At 41.3% G+C, this 24,221-nt stretch overlaps 1 protein-coding gene across 2 annotated transcripts; it reads left to right on the forward strand.

The window, feature by feature from the left end:
* Nucleotides 1-18,089: 18,089 nt before the first annotated feature.
* On the forward strand, nt 18,090-23,817 carry LOC111897395 (protein STRUBBELIG-RECEPTOR FAMILY 8). Of its 2 annotated transcripts, none has more exons than XM_023893351.3 (16): nt 18,090-18,426; nt 18,903-19,035; nt 19,355-19,426; nt 19,670-19,735; nt 19,825-19,896; nt 19,973-20,044; nt 20,297-20,368; nt 20,457-20,522; nt 20,604-20,669; nt 20,768-21,069; nt 21,430-21,653; nt 21,770-22,041; nt 22,375-22,510; nt 22,996-23,138; nt 23,230-23,386; nt 23,510-23,817. In XM_023893351.3, the coding sequence occupies exons 1-16, from the start codon at nt 18,327-18,329 to the stop codon at nt 23,651-23,653; spliced, it is 2,097 nt and encodes a 698-aa protein (XP_023749119.1). In that variant the 5' UTR covers nt 18,090-18,326; the 3' UTR covers nt 23,654-23,817. The 2 variants fall into 2 exon arrangements, with proteins under 2 accessions (XP_023749119.1, XP_023749120.1); XM_023893352.3 differs by having other exon boundaries at nt 18,950-19,035.
* The last annotated feature ends 404 nt before the right edge of the window (nt 23,818-24,221 follow it).

The following is a 24,221-nucleotide window of genomic DNA, read 5'->3' on the forward strand; positions in this document are numbered from 1 at the left end:
TTCTTCTCCTTTGGATCTAGCCTCCTTCTTCTCTTCAAAACTTCAAGATTCACACAAGAAATGCACAAATAACCAAGGAAACAATTAGGGTTTGCTAAATGATGCTCTGAGGGTGAAGGGGACGAGTTTGGGGGCTCATAAGGTGGTTTAAATAGGGTGCAAACCCGGGGATTTAGGGTTTCTACCTGGCAGGCAGACTCGCCGAGTCCCGAATATGGACTCGCCGAGTCGCCGACTAACGTACACGTGCTCGAAATCTCGTCCCCACTCGACGAGTCGGGCCATAGACTCGACGAGTCCCTCTCAAAAACTTCTAAATAAATGCCACAGAAGCAACGTACCAGGAATGGGGCGTTACAATTCTCCCCCACTTGTCTCAGACTTCTTCCTCGAAGTCTGCTACGGCTGAATCTTCAAATAACTCTGGGTAGTGCTCTCTCATTTCTTCCTCAGCCTCCCACGTCCACTCAGACCCCTTCCGGTGCTGCCACTGCACCTTCACTAACTGAATTGCCTTGTTCCTCAAGGTCTTTGTCTTCCGGTCCAGAATCGCGACCAGCCTCTCAATATAATTCAGGCTGCTATCAACCTGAATATCCTCTAAGGGAAAAACTGCTGACTCATCCACCAAACACTTCCTCAACTGAGACACATGGAAAGTGTTGTGGATCTGGCTAAGCTCTACAGGAAGATCCAACCGATAAGCAACCCGACCCACTCAGGCCAAAACCCTGAAAGGACCAATGAACCTGGGGCCCAACTTGCCCGTCTTCCGAAACCTGATGACACCCTTCCAGGGTGAGACCTTCAGAAGGACCATATCGCCCACCCGGAACTCCAAGTCTGAACACCTCATGTCGGCGTAGCTCTTCTGTCGACTCTGGGCAGTCTGCAGTCTACTACGGACCTGCTGAATCAACTCGGTCGTCTTGAGCACCACCTCTGTGCTCCCAACGACTTGCTGACCGACCTCGCCCCAACAAATCGGGGTCCTACACTTCCTTCCGTAAAGCATCTCAAAGGGAGGTCGATCAATGCTCGCATGATAACTGTTGTTATACGAAAATTCCGCTAACGGAAGATACGTATCCCAACTGCCACCGAAGTCTAGAACACATGCCCTAAGCATGTCCTCGAGAGTCTGAATTGTCCTCTTGCTCTGCCCGTCCGTCTGAGGGTGGAAAGCGGTGCTGAAATGAAGACGAGTACTCATATCGTCGTGAAACCGCTTCCAGAATCTGGATGTAAAACGGACATCTCGGTCTGACACCACTGATACCGGCACTCCATGACGTGCCACGATCTCACGCACATAGATATCGGCTAACTTTTCTGCCGATATGCTCTCCTGGATCGGAATAAAATGGGCACTCTTCGTCAACCGATCCACTACTACCCATATCGAATCTACTCCTCGTGCGGTCCTGGGAAGCTTGGTGACAAAATCCATGGTGATGTCCTCCCATTTCCACACGGGAATGTCTAACGGCTGCATCTTGTCGTGAGGCCTCTGGTGCTCCGCCTTGACCTTCCTGCAGGTCAGGCATCTCTCAACATACCAAGCGACATCCCGCTTCATGCAGGGCCACCAATAATCGGGTCGAAGATCTCTATACATCTTCGTCGCCCCTGGGTGGATAGAAAATCGGGACTTATGAGCCTCATCCATCAACACCTGCCGTACTCCTCCCCAGTACGGTACCCACACTCTCCCATGAAGTGTCAGCAATCCCCGACTGTTGTAATCAAACGAAGCTACTCAGCCCACTATCCTCTCACACTTTTGCCTCTCCTCCTTGAGGCCCTCACCCTGAGCCTCCTTGATCCGCTCCAACAACGGAGTAATCACTGTCATCCTCAAACACAAATCTTTGATAGGGGCTGCCGACACTTTGCGGCTCAGGGAGTCGGCCACCACGTTGGCCTTCCCTGGATGGTAAAGGATCTCACAATCATAATCCTTCAGCACATCCAACCACCTCCGTTGCCTCATGTTCAGACTCGGCTGATCTATAAGGTACCTCAAACTCTTGTGATCCGTGTAGATAGTACAACGGACCCCATAAAGATAATGCCTCCAAATCTTGAGGACAAACACAACCGCCCCCAGCTCTAAATCATGGGTAGGATAGTTAGCCTCGTGAGGCTTCAACTGTCTCGAGGCGTAAGCTATCACATGGCCTCGCTGCATCAACACTGCTCCCATACCTGTGATTGAGGCATCACAGTAGACTACAAAGTCCTCTACTCCCTCTGGCAAGGTAAGGATCGGAGCCTCGCACAATCTCTGCCTGAGGGTCTCGAACGTTGCCTGCTGCTCACGCCCCCAACGAAATACCACCGACTTCTTGGTCATTCGGGTGAGCAGCACTGCTATCTTGGAGAAATCCTGAATGAACCTCCAGTAATACCCTGCCAGCCCTAGGAAGCTCCGAATCTCGGATGGAGACTTCGGGACCTCCCAATGCATCACGGCCTCTATCTTCGCCGGATCCACCAAAATATCCTTCTGGTTGACGAGGTGACCAAGGAACTGCACCTCGCGCAACCAAAACTCACACTTGGAGAACTTTGCGAAAAGTCTCTCCCTCCTCAAAACTTCCAGCACCTCCCTCAGGTGCTCCTCGTTCTGCTCCTGCGTCTTGGAATATACCAAGATATCATCTATGAATATTATCACTGACCGATCCAACATCGGCCTACACACGCGATTCATGAGATCCATGAACGCGGCTGGGGCATTGGTGAGCCCAAATGGCATCACCACAAACTCATAATGACCATACCTGGTCCTGAAAGCAGTCTTCTGCACATCTTCATCCCTAACCCGCATCTGATGATACCCGGAGCGTAGATCAATCTTGGAGAACCAAGACGCTCCCTGAAGCTGGTCAAACAAATCATCTATCCTCGGAAGTGGGTAACGGTTCTTCACTGTTACCTTATTCAACTCCCGGTAATCTATACACATACGATGCGACCCATCCTTCTTCCTCACAAACAGGATCGGCGCTCCCCAAGGCGAACTGCTCGGCCGAATGAAACCCTTGTCTAGCAGCTCCTGCAGTTGTGTAGACAACTCCTGCATCTCAGGGGGAGCTAGGCGATACGGTGCCTTGGCTATCGGAGCCGCACCAGGAATCAGGTCGATCCCAAACTCAACCTGCCTCTCAGGAGGCATTTCCGGTAAATCCTTGGGAAATACATCCGGAAAGTCTCACACTATCGGAACATCATCAACTGTCATCTTGCCCTTCTCTCGGGCATCCAAGACATAAGCTACATAACCAGTGCAACCCTGCTGAAAATAGCGCCTCGCCCTTGCGGCGGAACAAAAGGTCGGTCCGCGCTGTGGCCTCTCGCCCTGAATCACTAAATCTCCCCCACTGGGAGTGCGAACCCTCACTAGCTGAAGCTCACAATCAATCACCGCCCCATTGGGGCTTAGCCAATCCATGCCCACAATAACCTTATTCCCTCGCAGGGGAATAGGAACCAGGTCCACCGAAAACTGCTCATCAAACAACTGAAGAGAACACCCTCTATGCACTCTGGCAACCCTCACGGTCCTGTCATCTGCTATCTCAACCTCTAGTGGACAATCCAGCTCCCCTGGAGCTCTGCTAAATCTCTTGCTAAGCGCAAGCGATACGAATGATCGGGTAGCCCCCGAATCGAATAATAGCATAGCAGAAATGCCGTTCACAGAGAACGACCCTATATAAAACATACAATCATAAGCAATAATCAATAATTAATAATATAGAGATGAAGGGAAGATACATACCCGTCACCACATCAGGAGTCGCTCGCGCCTCCTCTGTTGTCATCTGAAATGCCCTACTCTTTGCCACTGGCGCCTCGGCTCGGCCCTACCGGCCATCTGTAATCCTCAAAGTAGCAGGGGCAAGTGCAGCCACCTTCCCTACTGAAGCTAAACTCGGACACTGGGACTTTTTATGTACCCTCTGATTGCACTGAAAGCAAATCAGATCTGATGCTGCAACGGCAGTAGCAGGGGCCGGACAATCCCTGCTCAAGTGCCCAGTCCGACCGCACCTGAAGCAGCCGGAACTCCCTGCCTTGCACACCCCATCGTGCATCTTCCCACACCTGCCACATCGACTGTGGCTCGGTTGAACCCTGGATCTGTGATCTGAAACCTTGGGCTTTTTGCCAGAACCTCCTGAACCCGAAACCGTCTCCGGTTTCCTCTTCTTCTCCATCTCAAGATCAATCTCCCTCTCTCGAGCCCTAGCAATCATGTCGCCCAACGTTTTACAGCTGGACCGGCTCACAAACTGGCGAATATCGCTCCGCAACATCTCATGATAGCGGGCCTTCTTCATCTCCTCATCGGCTGCATACTGAGGAACAAGAAGAGCCCTCTCCCTGAACTTGGCGGTGATCTCCGCTGCGGTCTCTGTAGTCTGGGTGAGGTCCTGAAACTCTCTAGCTAACTACTGCACCTCAATGACTGGTGCAAACTCCACCCTGAACCTGGTATAGAAATCAGCCCAGGTCATGGCATCCAACGTTGCATCATCTCCAATGGTGTGCCATGTCCTTCAGAAGACAGGACGCCAATCTGACCTTGTCCCCCTCGGGACACCTGCTAGTGCGGAACGCGTTGGCCACATCCGCCAACCATCTAGTACTCGCTATGGGGTCCCGCGCCCCGTGATAGTCTGGAGCTCCACATGCCCTGAACTCCCTGAATGTAAGTGTACGCGACCCCATCATGGCCGCCACCTTGGCACGGAAGGTGCCCAATCTCTCATCCATCAGCTCTAGGATACCCTCCTTGATCGAACCGAAGATCACAGGAGTCTGCTCTAAAATGATACGAGTAATCTCTGAAGAAAGAAACTCTTTGGTCTGCTCATCCATGCGCTCGTCCCCCGAGCCTGATCCTGATCCCTCCCCGGCACCTCCACTGCCGGCTGTTGTCCTCAGACGCAAAACCACCATTCTGAAACACATCATAGCAACATCAGAAAACTGAAATATCTCAAGGGATCATTGATATTACTACTAGCTTCCTGGTCTTGTCTCGGCCTTCCTTGATTCGAGTACAGATCCTCTGCTTCCAGTAGTACGGGCCCATACTACCTTCCACATCTATCCGTACTTTCCTCAAGAACTGCCTTGACTCCACCAAGACACTTCTACTACTACTGATCTCTGCTACTCTCATCCTAGGCTTGCCCTAGGGAAATATCTGACTCCACTCAAACCAGTCCTCAGCTGCTGAAGGCCTCCTTGTAATGCTAATTAGCCACCACCTGAATACCATCACATGCAATGAGGCTCGGATAATCCTTCGAGTAAAAGACTCGTCCCTACAACGGTTGGACTCAGACAAGAGATGCGCAATAGGGCCAAATCCAGCACTCTGAGATTATTCAACCCTGATCACATGTGATGTGACGTATTCACCTAATGGCTAACTCCCACCACTCAGAGTCCCACAAAGCACAAAGCAAACAACATTCGGATAAAGGAAACATACTCAGGCAAAACTATTCTCATAACGAGAAGCTACTCTAGCATACAATGCTAAGCTCGCGCTACCAGGCATAACCTAAACAGGCTATCCTACTCCTGTCTACTCAATACTAGCATGCAATTCTCATAAAGCTGTAACACATATAGCAGGCACATAAGGCATCCTCCTAGATCCTTAGTCCTATACTAGCATGCTGTTCTACTGAAACTGGAACAATTAATCAATATAATAAAACATGTACTGGTAATTTGGGAGTACTTACTTGAGCTCGGCTGATCGCATGCACCACACCCTTATCTTGTTTAAAAATTATTTTCTTTCTAAGTGCTTTTCAAAATCTCATTCGAAAACATTTTTCTTTTTGAAAATCTTTTTATCTTTCCCTTAGTTTGAGTTCAGATGCACCCGGAGGTATATCCGAATCCCTCAAATCAGGGCTTTGATACCAACTTGAAACATCCCAAAAATACCACCCAAAAATTTCGATTTTTATTATAACAAAAACCACGAGACTGAGTATCACATAATAAAACCATATGTTGCGTGTTTCAAAAACCATAATAAAGTACTGTGAGAAAAACTGTATCACAACTGTATCCAAACATATCAAGAAAACTAAATCAACTCCCAGGACAAAACTGAAGTTCTGGTGTGTGCGATGCCATCATCCCAAGCTCTTCCCTTTGCTTGCGGAAGTACCTGAAACCAAAACTGAAACTGTAAGCACGAAGCTTAGTGAGCTCCCCCAAACTACCACATACCACATAACAACATATAAGCACATACTAGGCCTTGCCGACTGCATCGGACCAAAGTCTGGGCTAACTGGGGCCTTGCCCCCTACATCGGACCGAAGTCTGAAGCTGACTGGGACCTCTGTCCCCTACATCGGACCGAAGTCCGAAGCTAAATGGGACCTTCGTCCCCTACATCAGACCGAAGTCCGAAGCTGACTGGGATCTCCGTCCCCTACATCGGACCGAAGTCCGAAGCTGACTGGGACCTCTGTCCCCTACATCGGACCGAAGTCCGAAGCTGACTGAACATAACATAAACATATCAACTAGCATAAACACATAAATCTTGTCTGAGCCACGGAGGCGTCAAACATACTAGCTACTGCATTGGACCGAAGTCCAGAAACTACGGCTAACTGAACGGGCCGGCATTGTGGCCTTAGACTCGTTCCTACTGAAGGGAAACTCACCTCGTGAACTAGCTGCTGTGTGAATGGCTCTGGAAGCTAACTGCTACTGCTCCGGTATCTCCCCGACTACAAGTCCATAAACACACTCAATCAAATGCTAAACAGTGCACTGGGGTAAAATGACTCTTTTACCCTTGGTCAAAGTCAACTCTCTCGGTCAAAGTCAACCCACAGTTGACCTGACTCGCCGAGTTGGGCCGCCAACTCGCCGAGTCTCTAGTCTCACTTCTCAACCCTACTCGTGGCTACTCGTCGAGTATGGCATCGACTCGACGAGTACCCTCTCGATCCACGAACTCAGACAATCTTCATCCCACTCGCCGAGTCATATGAACAACTCGACGAGTTGTTCTTCAATCTAAGAAGATTTCCTTGGACTCACCGAGTTGTATGAACAACTCGTCGAGTCCCACCATTACTGAGTCCACCCTCCGACTCACTGAGTCCATCCTACTGCTCACTGACCTCCACTCGGAATCACTCAAAGGGGTAAAGATCGGGGACTCGCGACCGGACTCGCCGATTCCGAAGAACGACTCGCCGAGTCACATGCATGCAGATCCTAAAAACTCGATTCTGCTCAACACCACCGCATACAAAATATAGATCTGAGTTCCTAAGGCTGATTTACTACGTAAAGTTTCCAACTTTACGTGTACATCCCCATGAAAAAGGAGATAAAGGCTAAAAAGGCACTTAGAAGAGTATATCTAGGGTTATCATGCAAAATGGCTCCATAAAGGTGATAGATCTACGATTTTGGAACTGAAACATGGCTAGGTCCGAAGGCTAATCAATCTAATGTGATCCCTCTACCAAGAACAAGCTAAGAAATGGCTAAAAGAGGCTAAATATGCTTGCTAAAGAGAAATCAATCATAGAAACAGAAGGAATTCGGCTAATACCTCAATGAACTCTGAAATGGGAGCAAGACTTTGGATCTTCTTCTTCTCCTTTGGATCTAGCCTCCTTCTTCTCTTCAAAACTTCAAGATTCACACAAGAAATGCACAAATAACCAAGGAAACAATTAGGGTTTGCTAAATGATGCTCTGAGGGTGAAGGGGACGAGTTTGGGGGCTCATAAGGTGGTTTAAATAGGGTGTAAACCCGGGGATTTAGGGTTTCTACCTGGCAGGCAGACTCGCCGAGTCCCGAATATGGACTCGCCGAGTCGCCGACTAACACGTGCTCGAAATCTCGTCCCCACTCGACGAGTCGGGCCATAGACTCGCTGAGTCCCTCTCAAACTTCTAAATAAATGCCACAGAAGCAACGTACCAGGAATGGGGCATTACAGAACCCGATATGGGTCAGCGTTTTGCTCGGCTGCCAGGGCGAGGCAGAGTTTGCACTAGGGCTGCAGTGGGTTCGTAGCCTATGTGTTGGACACGCGAATGGCCGCTGGGAGGCCAGTTTCGATTGACGAGGTTTCGATAGTGTGCAAGTTCTAGGATGTTTTTCTCGAGGAATTGTCGGGAGTGCCTCCCGAGAGTCAAGTGGAGTTCCGTATCGATTTGGTTCCAGGAGCAGCACCTATCGCCAAGGCGCCTTATCGCCTCGCACCGCCAGAGATGCAGGAGTTATCCTCGCAGCTTCAGGAGCTGCTAGGAAAGGGGTTTATTCGACCAAGTAGCTCGCCTTGGGGAGCATCGATCCTTTTTGTCAAGAAAAAGGATGGTTCGCACCGGATGTGCATTGATTACCGGGAGTTGAACAAGTTGACGGTCAAGAACCGTTATCCGTTGCCAAGGATTGATGATTTATTCGATCAGTTGCAGGGGGCGTCTTGGTTCTCCAAGATAGACTTGAGATCGGTTTATCATCAGATGAGGGTTTGGGATGAAGATATCCAGAAGACAGCGTTCAGAACTTGTTATGGGCATTACGAGTTCGCGGTGATGCCTTTTGGGCTCACCAATGCACTAGCTGCGTTCATGGATCTCATGAATCGGGTGTGCAGGCCGATGCTGGATCGGTCGGTGATCGTATTCATTGATGATATTTTGGTGTATTCAAGATCTAGAGAGCAGCACGAGGAGCATCTGAGAGAGATTCTCGGGATATTGAGGTCGGAAAGGCTTTATGCCAAATTCTCCAAGTGTGATTTCTGGTTACGAGAGGTTCAGTTCTTGGGACATCTCGTCAAACAGAATGGGATATTGGTCGATTCGGCCAAGATTGAGGTAGTCATGAGGTGGGAGGTGCCGAGATCGCCCACTGAGATTAGGAGCTTTATGGGATTGGTCGGTTATTATTGGAGATTTATTAAGGATTTCTCCAAGATCGTCGTGCCACTTACCAATTTGACCCGGAAGGGTGTTGCATTTTCTTGGGGTCCGGAGCAACAGACCTCATTCGAGACACTTCGCCAGAGATTATGCGAAGCCCCGGTGTTAGCCCTTCCGGAAGGGATGGAGGATTTCGTGGTTTTTTGTGATGCATCGATATCCGGATTGGGAGCGGTGCTTATGCAGAGGGGGCATGTGATAGCATATGCATCGAGGCAGCTTAAGCCCCATGAGTCGAGGTATCCCACTCATGATCTGGAATTGGGGGCTATAGTGTTCGCCCTCAAGATTTGGCGTCACTATTTGTATGGAGTTCGGTGTACAATATACACGGACCACAAGAGCTTGAAGTATTTGATGGATCGGCCCAACCTGAATATGCGCCAGAGGAAATTGTTGGACGTGGTAAAGGATTATGATTGTGAGATCCTGTATCACTCGGGCAAGGCTAATGTGGTAGCCGACGCTTTGAGCCGTAGGGCGGAAAGCGCCCCGATACGAGACGTTTGTATGAGGTTGACGGTGATGACTCCGGTGTTGGACACCATTCGAGGGCCCAGACTGAGGCCATTAGACCGGAGAATCGAAGAGAGAGCGGGTTATTGGTCAGGCATCGGAGTTCGTTACCGATAGTCGGGGACTCATGACTTTTCAGGGCCGGATTTGGGTACCGTTTGTGGGCAGGGCGCGTACCATCTTGTTGGAGGAGGCCCATAAGTCGAGGTTCTCGATCCATCCCGGGGCCACTAAGATGTTTTTTGGACCTAAAAAGGGATTATTGGTGGCCCTGTATGAAGAGAGATGTCGCATGGTTCGTGGAGAGGTGCTTGACCTGTCGCAGGGTTAAGGCCGAGCACCAGCGTCCACATGGTAAGTTGCAACCATTGGAGATTCCCGAGTGGAAGTGGGAACAAATCTCCATGGATTTTATCACCAAATTGCCGAGGACTGCCAGGGGCGTCGACGCGATTTGGGTGATCGTGGACAGGTTGACGAAGAGCGCTCACTTTCTTGCTATTAGTGAGAGCTCTTCTGCTGAGAGGTTGGCATAGTTGTATTGAGGGAGGTGGTATCGCAGCATGGAGTTTCGATCTCGATTGTTTCAGATCGCGATGTGCGTTTTACTTCCAGGTTTTGGAAGAATTTCACAAGGAATTAGGTACGAGGCTGCACTTCAGTACCGCATACCACCCACAGACTGATGGGCAGAGTGAGCTGACGATTCAGACGCTCGAGGACATGCTCCGGGTATGTGTGTTGGATTTCGGCGGGAGTTGGGACACATATTTTCCCTTGGCTGATTTTTCCTACAACAACAGCCATCACTCGAGCATTAGTATGCCACCTTTTGAGCTGTTGTATGGGAGGAGGTGCCGGACCCCCATTTGCTGGGGAGGGGTAGGGCAGCGTGTGATGGGTAGTACAGAGATCGTGCTTCAGACGACGGAGCAGATACAACAGGTCAGACAAAGGTTGTTGACCGCTCAGAGTCGTCAGAAAAGTTATGCTGACAGGCGACGATCCGAGTTCGAGTTTCAAGTCGGTGACTTCGTACTCCTTAAGGTATCTCCTTGGAAAGGAGTGGTCCGATTTAGGAAGAGAGGCAAGTTGGGGCCTCAGTATATTGGTCCGTTCAGGGTGACCGCCAGGGTGGGCAGAGCAGCGTATCGTTTGGAGCTACCTGCGGAATTGAGTCAGATTCATGATACCTTCCACGTATCTCAGTTGAGGAAGTGTATCGTCGATGAGTCGGCAGTGGTTCCCCTAGAGGACATTCAGGTGGATGCGAGCCCAAACTATGTTGAGAGGCCGATCGCGATCCGGGATCGGAGGATCAAGATTTTGAGAAACAAGGAGGTGTCATTGGTTTAGGTCCAGTGGCAACATCGGAAGGGGTCCGAGCTGACGTGGGAGACAGAGTTAGAGATGCGTGAGCAGTACTCAAAGTTATTTGCTGAGAGAGACTTTGAGGGCGAAGTCTGATTCTAGTGGGGGAGAATTGTAACATCCGGATTCCCAGGTATATTATGTTATTCTTTTATATTAAATTTTTGGAGAGAAACTCGGCGAGTAGGAGCCCCGACTCACCGAGTTGGATCGCGATTGGAGTGGTCTGATTAATGAGGGACTTGGCGAGTCCACGCTGTTTAATGAAACCCTAATTTCTCGGGTTTGTGCCCTATTTAATGGCCCTTATGGCCGTCATTTGTGGCCACCAATCCAATGAGAGAAACCCTAGAGTGCTGGAGCGTTTTGAGAGAGAGAAAAAGCCATTATTGACCTTTATGGTGTTGTTAGCAAGAAGAAGGAGGTTCTAGTCAAGGGAAAGCAAAGGAGGTTGCTAATCTGAAGATTTGAAGCTAAGACCATTTCATTTGAGGTATTACTTCGACTCTTCTTCTGTTTTGGGAAGGATTTATGGTTTTAGGGTTTCTTGTGCTTTTGTCTAAGTCGATTGGAGGTCCAAATAGTCCCTTCTGGTGATGAGACTTTAGATCTGGATCCATAGAGGTCCAGAGAGCCTTATTCTTCAAGCTTTATGAAGAACAATGGAGGTCATGACCTTGGGTTAAGGTATTTGGGGCTAAATCATCATATTTGGTCATATGGTTGTTACATGTGCATCAAGTTTGAGAGTTTACGTGATTATAGTGCTTGGAAAGGTCAGATCTATGGATTAGAGGAACAGATCTGACCTCAGAAGGTCGTTTGAGTGAATGCATGGTATGTACTCGCCGAGTCCATGGGAGGACTCGACGAGTTGAGTCAGGTTGCCCCGCGACTCGCAATCTGTGTCGACTCGTGGAAGTTAGGGTTGACACAGTGAGTCAAGGGAGAACTAGGGGCGAAGAGGTCAGGCGTGTACTCGTCGAGTCACCTTAGTGCACTCGGCGAGTAGGGTCAGCTGTGATCGTTGACTTTCGTTGACCTTTGGGATTTCGGTCAACAGTTGGACTTTTGAGTCAAGGAGGGGTAAAATGGTCTTTTACCCTTCTGAAGGATCATAGAAAGGGGTTTAATCTAGCATTTGAGAGCCGTTACTTATTGAGGATATTTTTCATGTGTTTAGGCGGGGGCTAGACCAGTAGATTCATGTGCGAGATCATCCGAGATACCTGAGGTGTGTCTTCTCACTATACTGTACCTGGAAGGGTACCTATGTGTGACCGGAAGGTCTGGTATGCTATGAGGTATATGCATTGTATGCTATGAGTTATGTATTTCGTATACGCTATGTGTGTGATATGTATGCTATGCTTGATATGGGCCGGAAGGCATTATGATATGGGCCTGAAGGCAATATGATGTGGACCGGAAGGTCAGGGAGTTATGGACCGGAAGGTCGACACGGGTAGGACCGGAAGGTTTACCGGGTTAGGACGGAAGTCCCCTGAGACACATGGACCGAAAGGATGTGTGGAGTATGGCCTGGAAAGTCGTATGTATATAAGTGGTATTTTGGGGAACTCACTAAGCTTTTTGCTTACAGTGTTTATGTGTAATGTGTTTCAGGTACTAGTGAGGACCGTGGGAAGGCGCCGGCATGACTTGTACACACACACAGGCGGATTTGGATATGATTGATCTTGGGATTGATTTGTTTTGTATTATGACCATGTTACTTTGGATTTTATGGTTTGTCTTGAATGGAATTATATTTTAAAGAAATGAAAAAATATTTTGAAAATTTACGTTGTTACATGAGTTCACACACGAAAAAAAGCTTCAGACATCTTTTACGGTATGCCTCCCATACCTAATTGTCCTGATCCAATTCTTGAACTTGGACCATTTCACAGTTTAGGTCCAAATTATGATATGTTTGTTCGTCAAAAGTATGATCACAAACAACAACTAATATTTGCTTTGAGTCTTAAAGCAACCAAAGAAAAGTTTCAGTTTAAGACCAAACATTCTAACAAAAACCGTTACGAGGTATATTGTGAAATTGAGAACTGTAGTTGGCGTTTATATGCAAAATGCCTTGATCCGACTGGCGAATTTGAAATCAGGACTTTCAACAATGTGCACACATGTTCGTCAATTACAGACACACCCAAATCATAAGCACGCAAATAAAAAAGTCACGGGTACTATATTGCATGGGATTATGGGAAAAACTCGTTCGAAGGTTTGGAGGCCTAATGAAATATCAATGGATTTGAATGCTTTGTTAGAAATCAATGTAAGTTACAAACAAGTTTGGTGTGCAAAACAATATACTATGAAATTGTTATTAGGATCCTCTAAAGAATGTTTTTCCAAACTTCCTATTTATTTTCATAATTTGAAGAAGCATAATCCCGGTACAGTAGCCTATATACAAACAGATTCTGAAGATTTCTTCGAGTGTTGTTTTTATGCTATTAGGAGCATAGTAAATACAAAAAACTTGTTATTATTTAATATATACTAATTTGTAAAAAAAATGTAGAGTGTTTATATGTTCCATACAAATATATTGCAGATACGAGCATTCAAACGTTTTTTTTTTACGTAAAGTCATAATTATGGATAGTGCCCATTTGAAGGGGGGATTTAAGGGAACCATATTGCATGCAGTAGCTATGGATGAGAACAACCAGATAGTGCCCATTACGCATAGAATATGCAAAAAAAGAGTGGTCTTACTTGGACATAGTTTCTTGAAAAGTTGTATGAATGCATTGGTGACTGTCAAGATTTGACATTTGTAACTGATAAGACGGATGCAATTCGGGTTAGTATTAAATAGCAACATATTTTCAAATTAATTGTTATAAAGGGTTCATTTTGAAATTAATTGATATAAAAGGGAAGAAAAAAAGGGGAGGAATGGCATTTTAGGTCATTCCGCAGAGGTTATAGGTCATTCCGTGGAGACCCCTATGCGCACAGACCTATCCCCTCTGCGGAATGAATTTTAGCCATTTCAAACCCATTTTAATCCATTCTGCAAAGAGTATATGTCACTCCGCGGAGGTCCCTCTGTGGAGTGACCTATCCCTCCGCGGAATGGATCTTTGCTATTTCAAACCCATTTTAATCCTAAATCAAAATCTAAACATTTTGCAAGTTATGAATTGCATATTGATACCATTTTAATCTTAAATCTAAACAATACGAAAAATGGAAACATTAATCTAAAGAGGGAAACATGAAAATTACCTGGGAGTCGTATCCATCAGCGAAAATGTTGGGGAAATTTCTCTCCGTCTGTTGTCACTGGAAAATCAAGGTTGAAGTTGATGTCACCGAAAAATGTTGGGGTTGAAGTCGATGTCGCCGGAAAATTGGGGTTGAAGGCGATGCGGAGACACGAAGAAGAGATTAAAGTCGAAGGAGACAGTGGACAGTAGGGGGACCAAAGAGGAGACCCGTTTTTACAAAGAGGAGAGGGACAAAATTACGAAAATACCCTAATTACACGGAAATTTCTTCTATCCATGGAGCCCGTAGAGGGTGCTCCGCAGAATGCATGTCTACAGCCTGAATTTTGGATTTTTATGACTAAAATTTGAAATCAACCCCCGAAAAATATTTATAGCTGTCTTTTTTCCTTTTTATTTATTACCTTTAAAGAAAGAATTCGGTGTAAAAGAAATGGGCTAATGGTGTAAATACATTCCTTTAATAAATGGAAATTAGAATATTATCGTTCTGCATAAAAATATATTTCTTAACATATGATTTTTTTCTAAAATATTTTGTTATTGTTTGTGTTTATAAACCTTTTACAAAATACATATCCCTAATCCCTGTCGACAAAACATAGTCTTTTGTTTTACATCGAAATAGAAAATACAAAAGAATTCAAATCTACTTTGCTTTGCCGACCAACTTTTTTCTGTGCGTTCACAAGATGATGAACTTTATTTCAATAATTCATCCTCCCTAATAAAAAATATATGAATTCACATGTGTTAAAAATCAAAATCATATTAATATTATAACAAAGAATTAAATATATACAATAACAATAACAATATTAGCTTAATATCATTAAAACTCTTTTCATGAACTCTATATCATAATCGACGTGACCATTAGTTTGAAAACAAAGGCATTACAAATATGAATGGACAAGATTCGTGGTGTCACTTTATTGTAGATATGATAATGATAATGTTATTTGTTAATGTACCTAATTTTGACATGAAAGTGGTGATGGGCCAATGGGCAACGAATAACGATGGTGGTGGCAGGGGGCCAAAGAAGGCGACTGTGACGGTGATTGAGGTGATGATGGTGTCATGGTGAGATATCTAAAGCACAAGGTAGGGTTAAATGCATATGTATTTAATTATTTGTTATTTTTACCAAATTTTCAATTAAAATGACTTGTTATCCATTTATGAAACAATGTTTGAGGTTGTTATACCAACTTCTTTTCACCAATTTATGCAATTAAATTGTTCTTTTACCAATTTATCTATGAATAACTTGTCAATTTGTAGTAATATGTTAAAACGTGGCTACCTAATTTATTTAAAAGATATATTTTTGTTGCATAATTGATATAGCAAAACATGATTGCATAGCTATGTATTTAACCTTTTTCTAGATACGTAATATTAACTTTTTAGAAAAGTATGCTGTTATTAATAGTTTTTTGGTAATTTTGTATGCATTTATCGATTAGTTTTTTGGTAATTTTGTATGCATTTATCGATTAAGTCCGCAAAATCCAAGTTATTGCCACATATAGTCGAATCAAACGATTTTTTTTCCTATAAAAATGTAATGAACAATAATATCCGGCAGCATTAAGAAGTTCAAGTATAATCTTTCAAAAACAAACAAAATATTTGTGCTACAAATATTGAACATTGAATGTGTATTAATATTTGGTGATGTGTCCTCATCCTCGATGGATATTATGCAAAATGTCAATATACGTTTCCCGTTGAAATGTCAAAATAATAGTTGGGTTGAACGTTATGTACATCAATTATTTTTATTCACTTCTATAGTAAATACAAATTTATTGCTTCATCCATAAACATACAACTTCAAACTAGTTGAATAAAAATGCTTAACATAGTTAAGCTAAACTTCCAACTGATTCCATAGTTTTGATATACGTACATGACTTTTCTTTCAACATAGGTAAGTTATTCATTAAAATTATCAAATTATTTGGATACATATACCTATATGACTTTTCTTTCCTTTTACTAACGAATGACCATCATCTTCACTAATTCATAATCGCAAATCACGAGTTTACTTTTCATATATAAAGCTCATAACTAAGAAAGAAAAGAAGACAAAAATAAAGGGACTTCTTATAAACTATATATGTACATTCATATTAATGGGGAAGTACATGAACAATAACAACTGTAACAATCCAGAAGATCAAGACCACACAAGTATGTTACTATATTCACGTTCCTTGATCTTCATGCTTTTCCTTGGCCACCTCTGAGTTTTCTTTTGCTAGAGGTTCACTCGCCCTTGGCTTCGCGAATATCGTCAGATACTCGGTTCTTTCCGGCCTCTCCATAGGAATGGAACCCATTGTGGCCAAGCTTTTGGCATCAGAAAACTTACATGTCTCGGCCTCTATTTATAGAAAACCATTTTTTAAAACGTTTTACTTCATTTCCGTTATCCCTTTTATTAATTAACATGAAATGAATGTTGTTTTTTTTGGGCAAGATCAAAAAACCGCAACAATGGCACAAGCTTATTTTCTTTACTCCTTTCCCGACCTATTGGCTCATTCTTTCTTGCACCCATTATAAATTAACATGAAAAGAATCTACGAATTTTTCAATGAACGAATGTGATATCCTCACGAAGACGGTTTTAGGTAGCAAACGTTTATACATGAAAAATTAGCGAAAATATACAAATACTCATGAGAGGAAGCTACATATTAGAGAAATATATTATATTCACAAGGTTTTTGTTATTAAAATGTTTCGTTCGGTGGAATGTTCGTTTATATTTGTTTATTTAATAAATGAACAAAAATGAACACAAATTCTTGTTTGTTTAGTTAAACGAACGAACATGAACTGCGGTCCCGTACACTTAGATATGTTTGTGAACGTTCATTTATGTTCATTCATATAAGTTCCTCTCATGTTCATCTATGTTTAATTTGGTTTGATTACGTTGCATTATTATATGTTTATATATGTTCAATCATATTTGTTTATATTTGTTCGGTCATGTTCGTTCGTATATGTTCGTTTAACATGTTTACGAACATAAATGAATGAATATGAACAATATAATTTGTTAAACGAACGAACATAAACAATAAAACTCGTTCGTTTATATGTTCGTGTTCATTCATTTGTTCAGCTAATTTAAACGAACGAACATGAACAAACTCTCGTTCGTATTCGTTTGGTTCGTTTATAGTCCTAAGTGATGTAGATGATCATTTTGTGATAAAAGATATGTTGGTAACCCGGGTACATGTTAAATCCATATGATATTTAAATGATTAAATTTTCTATGTATGTTCTAACTCAACTCGACCAAGATTCAAACTTGATCTCAAAGGGTTGTTTTAAACTTATAATTTTCTATTAAAATTGTATATGATAATATAAAGTTTAACTTGAAACTCAATCCAAACATATTAATTAAATGTAGCAATTTTGAAAAATTACTTATGAACAGTTCAACATGGATAAGGTTTAAATACATAAATAAAAATTCACTAAATATGAAAGGAATCACATGTACCCGAAATAGTATAAAATATATTTTTTTTAATGCTCGTGACATTTATAATAATTTTATTATTAAAATAAATTATGACTCTAAGTAATATCGTTTTTATAGTCATATTTATTACACTATTTAAGAGTTTTAACCCAACCCGATCCGACATACACAAATTTACCTATTTTGGTTCGTTGTCCAAGTCGAGCCGACAGCTATATCATATCAAACTCAATTGACTCTCTATTTTATTAATGTATGATGATGATGATTAAAACTTGAATTTAATAAAGTTTGATAAATCAAATTTAAATAAACACACTTTTATGATCCGACCCGTTTACACGTGATAGATACCCGGCTATAAAATCGGATCTAACATTGCCTCCAAATATAACAAACAAATCGCAATATTTATTAGTTCCCATTTTTGTTCGCCGACACTTCTCCCTCTCTTCATATTAATTCAACTGCCTGCTGCTAACGCTTCTCTCTCTCTCTCTCTCTCTTTCGCCATTATTCCAAAATCTCTCTTCCGTTTCTTTCTCACAATGCCATTAATATGCCAGTGGTCATAACAATGGCAAAACCTGCATCTTTCTCTTCGCTTCAACGGCTCTGTTATTGCATGCTTTGATCAGTACAGTTCAAAAATGGCTAAAATCAGCTTCCAACGCGTTTTGATGTTGAAGTTCGTTTCGGTGATCTTCATGTTCTTGAGCTGTGTTGAAGCCATTACTGATCCAACTGATGGTATTTGCACTACTAACACTAGTTTCATTTTCATTTTGTTGTTCTTTTTTTGGTTTGATCTCGACTGATTTGGTACTTTTGAGTTGTTTTAATTCGAATTGTGGTTAGTTTGCATTAAAATTCTGTTTTTCACAACGAGTTTTGATGCTTCAATTGGGTTTTGAACTTTTGATTCGTTCAAACTCGAACTTGAGGGTTTTGGGTAAATAAAATGTGTTTTACAGAGTTTGCGTGTGTTTGTTTGTGATTCATATGGAACCTTGGGCCTATGCGGATGTATAGCCAAGCCATTGATGATCGATTCAATGTTTTTATGATATAATGGTTCGTTTTCATCAAAACCTGGTATCCAAGCTAAATCGGATTAAAACCAAGTTTACGACTAACTTCATCACTATTGAAATCATCTCCATGAAAAAGAGAGTAATTTCTTTCATTTAGAATCTTTTCATGTAAAAAAAGTTGTGTGGTTGCAGTTCAAGCACTTGGGGTTTTGTACTCATCTTTAAACAATTCTGCCCAGCTAACTAACTGGAAAAATAATGCTGGTGATCCATGTGGAGAGTCATGGAGAGGGGTTACCTGTCAGGGTACATCTGTTGTTTCCATGTGAGTTAATTTTTTTCCACAATAGAGTTATTTTGAAAGGCTCAGATGCATCAGATGCAAGAAATAGCAATGTACTTTCATTTATGTTTTTTTTTTTTTTTTTTTAAATCATAGCATGCTACTTTCCTTTCTTTCCATCACATCATTATAATTTAAATTTTAAAAAATATATATTTTTCAAAGTATAATGTCCTAATAAGAAAAAAGAAATTAGAAAGTACAATGTTGCAATAGAAAGAAATGAAATAAATGGAAGTGCATTGCTATTTCTTTAACACTCATTCAACTAATAAGATTCATCATTGTTGCCTTGACACAGTGAACTTCCTGGGTTAGGACTTGATGGTACATTGGGATACTTGTTATCAAGCTTCATGTCACTCAAAACATTGTGAGAACACATCTTTAAATTCACCATACTTGCCAATCTTTCTAGGGCTATATTCTATGATACAGATGAGGAGGGCATTCTTGTCTTTTACACAGACAATAGATCAAGAGTGCGCCCTTGTCCCAACTTTTTTGATGGGATAAACACAGTACAGTCTGTTCTGTCATGTGATGTCTTGTCTTGTGTAACAAAAAGAGCCTATATGTTGCTAATTTAAGTTTCATTTTGGGTGTTTTTTTGAAGGGATTTAAGTGGGAACAACATTCATGACACACTTCCATACCAGTTACCACCAAATCTTACCAGCCTGTAATATTTAATCATTTTTCGGATCCTTTTTTATTTTCAATATTTACCAGTTTTTATTAAAAATATTCATTAATTTTATGCCAATACAGGAATTTTGCAAACAACAATATAAGTGGAAGTCTTCCTTATTCCATTGCTGTGATGTTTAATCTGAATTACATGTGAGCACCATAACACACATATACATGATCTAATGTTATTTTCCACAATGTTTAATCCAATTAATCTTGGTTTCAGGAATCTTAGTAGCAATATGCTCTCTCAGAATATTGGCAATATTTTTTATAATCTCACTAGCCTTGCAACTTTGTAAGTTCAAACTGCAATACTTACAAACAGACTACATTTTATATATGCATCTATATTTATGGGCTAAATGCAAGAAATAGAAACATACTTTCATATATTTATGTCTTATAGCATCTTACTTTCATATCTTTGTATTACAGTGTTTTCATTTCACTTTTTTTCTTATTAAGGCCTCTTATATAATTTGAAAAATCTACCCAATAATACACTATTCTTTATGACTAGATCTGATACATTTACGTGTAAATGCAGGGATCTTTCACATAACAACTTCACTGGAGATCTACCGAATTCCATCAGTTCATTGTCGAACATTTCTACATTGTGAGCCTATATTTATCACTACCCATTGCTTAATTATTGGCTTAATATGTCCAAAAAATTCTAATGATACTTTTAAAAAAAATTTCAGTCATGCACAGAACAATCAATTAACTGGTTCTTTAAGTTCCCTTTCTAGTCTCCCTTTGACAAATATGTAAGTTTCACAAACTCTCATATTGTTTTGTTGTGTTCTCAATTTGTTCCAATTATCTTTTATATGTTTTCTCCTTAACAGAAATATAGCAAACAACAATTTCACTGGATGGATACCAAAGGAGCTTCTCTCCATACCTACTTTCATGTAAGCTATTAAACTTCATACGTGTAATAACTTGTCCCCTTACCCCATTTTTTTATTTTTGTTATTATGAGATTTATCTTTTTGTTGAAATGAAACAGATATGATGGAAATTCATTTGAGAATGCTCCCACTCCTCTTCCACCTCCATCCACCCCACCTTCACCCCTTATAATCAATAACAATAGAAGCCATTCTCTTCCAAGTGTGCCTACAGGCTCTAATGGTCAATTATCAAGAACTAGTAATCAGAAAAAGCTGAGGATTGGAGCTATTTTAGGCATAAGTTTGTGTTCTGCGCTCTTGCTCTTTTTAGGGCTTCTTTTACTCGTCTTCTGCCTTCGAAAAGGGGTAAAAACGGAAAAGGGTCATAAAACTTCTTCAGAAAGCCATCCACTCAGTGGTGAGAAATATTCTTACCATCTTCTTTAAGCCTTGTTTTTTTATGCATGAAACGACATGATACAACTACAACATGTGTCAATGCGACAAAAATTGCAATTTTTTGTCCTACCCAAAAAGGTGGGAGAGAAACTCGATATGGATCTCTTTCGTTTGTGGAAAAGACATAAATATCCTCCCCATCCTCATCATTGAAAATAGTGGAAAAGACATAAATACCCTCCTGATCCTCATGATTGAAAATAGTTGTAGAAACTAGAAAGCCTGTCCAGACCTGCAAAAAGACATGAATACCCTCCTCCGAAAGAGGAATATTTGAAAAACATTCATGGAGTAAAACGCGTTCACTGTTTGTTTGCAGTTAATACAGAAATGCAAGAGCAGTGGGTAAAACCAACAGAAGAAAACATGTTTGAGATACAAAATTATGGGTCTACAACTACAAAGAGTGTTGAGTCTCCTATAACATCAATCTCATACACAGTTGCAGCTTTACAAACAGCAACCAACAGTTTCAGTCAAGAAAACATAATTGGTGAAGGCTCTTTGGGTCGTGTTTACAAAGCAGAGTTCCCCAGAGGGAAGGTATATTTATTTATTTATTTATTTATTCTGGTGTTTCAGATCTTTCTTGAGCTTCTTTTTTTATGTCTATAACATAATTCTTTTTTTTTTTGTTGGTAAATTTAATTGTCTCATAGATAATGGTCATCAAGAAGATAGATAATTCAGCATTATCACTACAAGATGAAGATAATTTTGTAGCAAATGTTTCAAATATGTCACGACTAAGGCATCCAAACATAGTTCTGTTAGAAGGATATTGTGTAGAGCATGGGCAACGCCTTTTGGTTTATGAATACATTGCAAATGGGAGTTTGCATGATTTGTTGCATTTTGGTGATGAGCACAACAAATCCCTCACATGGAATGCACGTGTTAAAGTAGCACTTGGCACAGCTCGAGCCCTAGAGTATGTCCCTAACGAGTAAATGACAATTTCGTCCCTGTGTGTTATGGTCATTTCTGTTGGATTTGGTCCAAAAAGGAATTCGATTTGGGTCCCTATGAAAGAGACACAGTATAATGTTCATTTACTTATATTAACAGTTGGGATGTTAATTTAGACGGCTCAAGGACCAAAAAGGTTAAGAAATGGCACCATAGGGACCAAAAAAGCAAAACATATTTATTTTTGGACCAAATCCAAAAAATGACTATAAAGTTAGGAACAAAAATGTAATTTTGTCTAAAAAATTAAAGATATCTCTGTTTCCACCTTCTAAATGGTTGGTATGTCTGATAGGTATTTGCATGAAGTTTGCATGCCATGTGTTGTACATAAAAACTTCAAGTCATCAAACATTTTACTCGATGAAGAGCTCAACCCTCATTTATCAGACTGTGGTTTAGCCGCTCTTACACCAAACACACAGCGGGAGGTAAATTGGTGGACCCCACACCACACGTTTCTGTTTTCTACTTTTAGTTATAAAAGAAGGGTTAATGTCATAAAATAGCAAACTAACTATGCCAAACTTATTAAGCCATGCCACTCACTTTCTAATTCTGTCACAATCAAGTCACTCGGCCAAACTTTGACCGCTTAGATGCTGACATGGCGTCCCAATCTGCATAGTGACCGGTCAAAGGAGTCAAAAAGTTGGCTGATTGGGACAAAATTAGAAAGTTCAAGGGTTTAGTTTGTACAATTAAAATTTGGTCATTTCTTAAGATATTACAAAAATAAATATTTAGTTAACAATTACATATAGCAATCAATGTATTTTCATTTTACTTTGAAATTATTGCTTTTAAAAAGTAGCAAGTTATAATTACTAATTAGATAGAGTTTTCAAAGTATAATGTCCTAATAAGAAGAAAAAAATGAAAGTAGAATATCCTAATAAGAAGGACTTTTGTACAGACATCAACAACACAGACAGTGGGTTCATTTGGTTATAGTGCCCCTGAATTTGCATTGTCGGGTATTTATACTACAAAAAGTGATGTTTATAGCTTTGGAGTCGTGATGTTGGAGCTTTTGACTGGTCGAAAGCCACTCGACAGGTAAACAAACAAACTCTCAACCAATTAAAAAATATTCTCAGCCATTTTTTAAATTGCAATAATTTTTTTAAAAAAAAAAATAAATGTGTAGCTCAAGAGTGAGATCTGAGCAATCACTTGTGAGATGGGCGACCCCTCAACTTCATGATATAGACTTATTGGCTAAAATGGTTGATCCTTCACTCAATGGCATGTATCCTGCCAAGTCTTTGTCTAGGTTTGCTGACGTCATTGCCCTTTGTGTTCAGGTAAACTTCTTCAAATCAAATCATTCTACACACACACACGTTTATACATGTTACGTTTTTTTTAAAGGCTAATGTTGTAATTTGAAAACATAAAAGTGAAATTGCTATTTTTTTGGTGTGCAGCCCGAACCAGAGTTTCGGCCTCCCATGTCTGAAGTTGTGCAAGCATTAGTTCGTTTGATGCAAAGGGCAAGCATGGCCAACAAACGATCTAATGGGGACTCAGGATTCATATACAAAACCCCTGATCACGACATGTTATATTAACATATAAACCTCATTTCTAAATGTGATGTCTATAATATTTGTATAGATACAATTCATATACATCAAAAGCTAGTTGCTTCAAGTACAACGGGGTACAAATTTTGTAACACATAGTATAACCACTTTATGCATATATATGGTCATGATGGTTTATTATTGTATCATTGTTTGCGTTTGTTATGTGCTGTTTTGTCTGCATGTTTGGTTTTGGTTGTATCTTGAGGTACAAGTATACATGAATGGGGTAGTACAACTATGAATCTCTATGGCACAAAGTACAAAAGCTAAGCTTTTACAACACATATTGAACTAGAATTAAACCTAAAATAACATTTGTAATTTTTTCTTTGTCCGATAAGGTGTAATTTTTTGTTACAAACGTATGTTTTTATTTACTTAAAATACAAAAAGAATGACTTGGGTTCCGGTTTTAGTTATATAACTTTTTACAAAATTGTCCTTGCTTATTGTTTTCCTACCATTTCTCCAAGTGTGTCTGTGATTTTTAAATATGATTTATCAAAAAAACATTTCATGTAGGAAAAAAAAAAAAAAAAAAAAAAAACCT

The sequence above is a fragment of the Lactuca sativa genome, chromosome 1, assembly GCF_002870075.4.
Source record: "Lactuca sativa cultivar Salinas chromosome 1, Lsat_Salinas_v11, whole genome shotgun sequence".
NCBI classification, from domain to species: domain Eukaryota; kingdom Viridiplantae; phylum Streptophyta; class Magnoliopsida; order Asterales; family Asteraceae; genus Lactuca; species Lactuca sativa.

Excerpts from the sequence above, each read along its gene's own strand:
- LOC111897395 (XM_023893351.3), top strand. The coding sequence starts at position 18,327 with ATGGCTAAAATCAGCTTCCAACGCGTTTTGATGTTGAAGTTCGTTTCG. Across the intron at positions 19,427-19,669 it reads TTCATGTCACTCAAAACATT|GGATTTAAGTGGGAACAACA; the intron begins GTGAGAACACAT and ends GTTTTTTTGAAG. Across the intron at positions 21,654-21,769 it reads CAGAGTTCCCCAGAGGGAAG|ATAATGGTCATCAAGAAGAT; the intron begins GTATATTTATTT and ends ATTGTCTCATAG.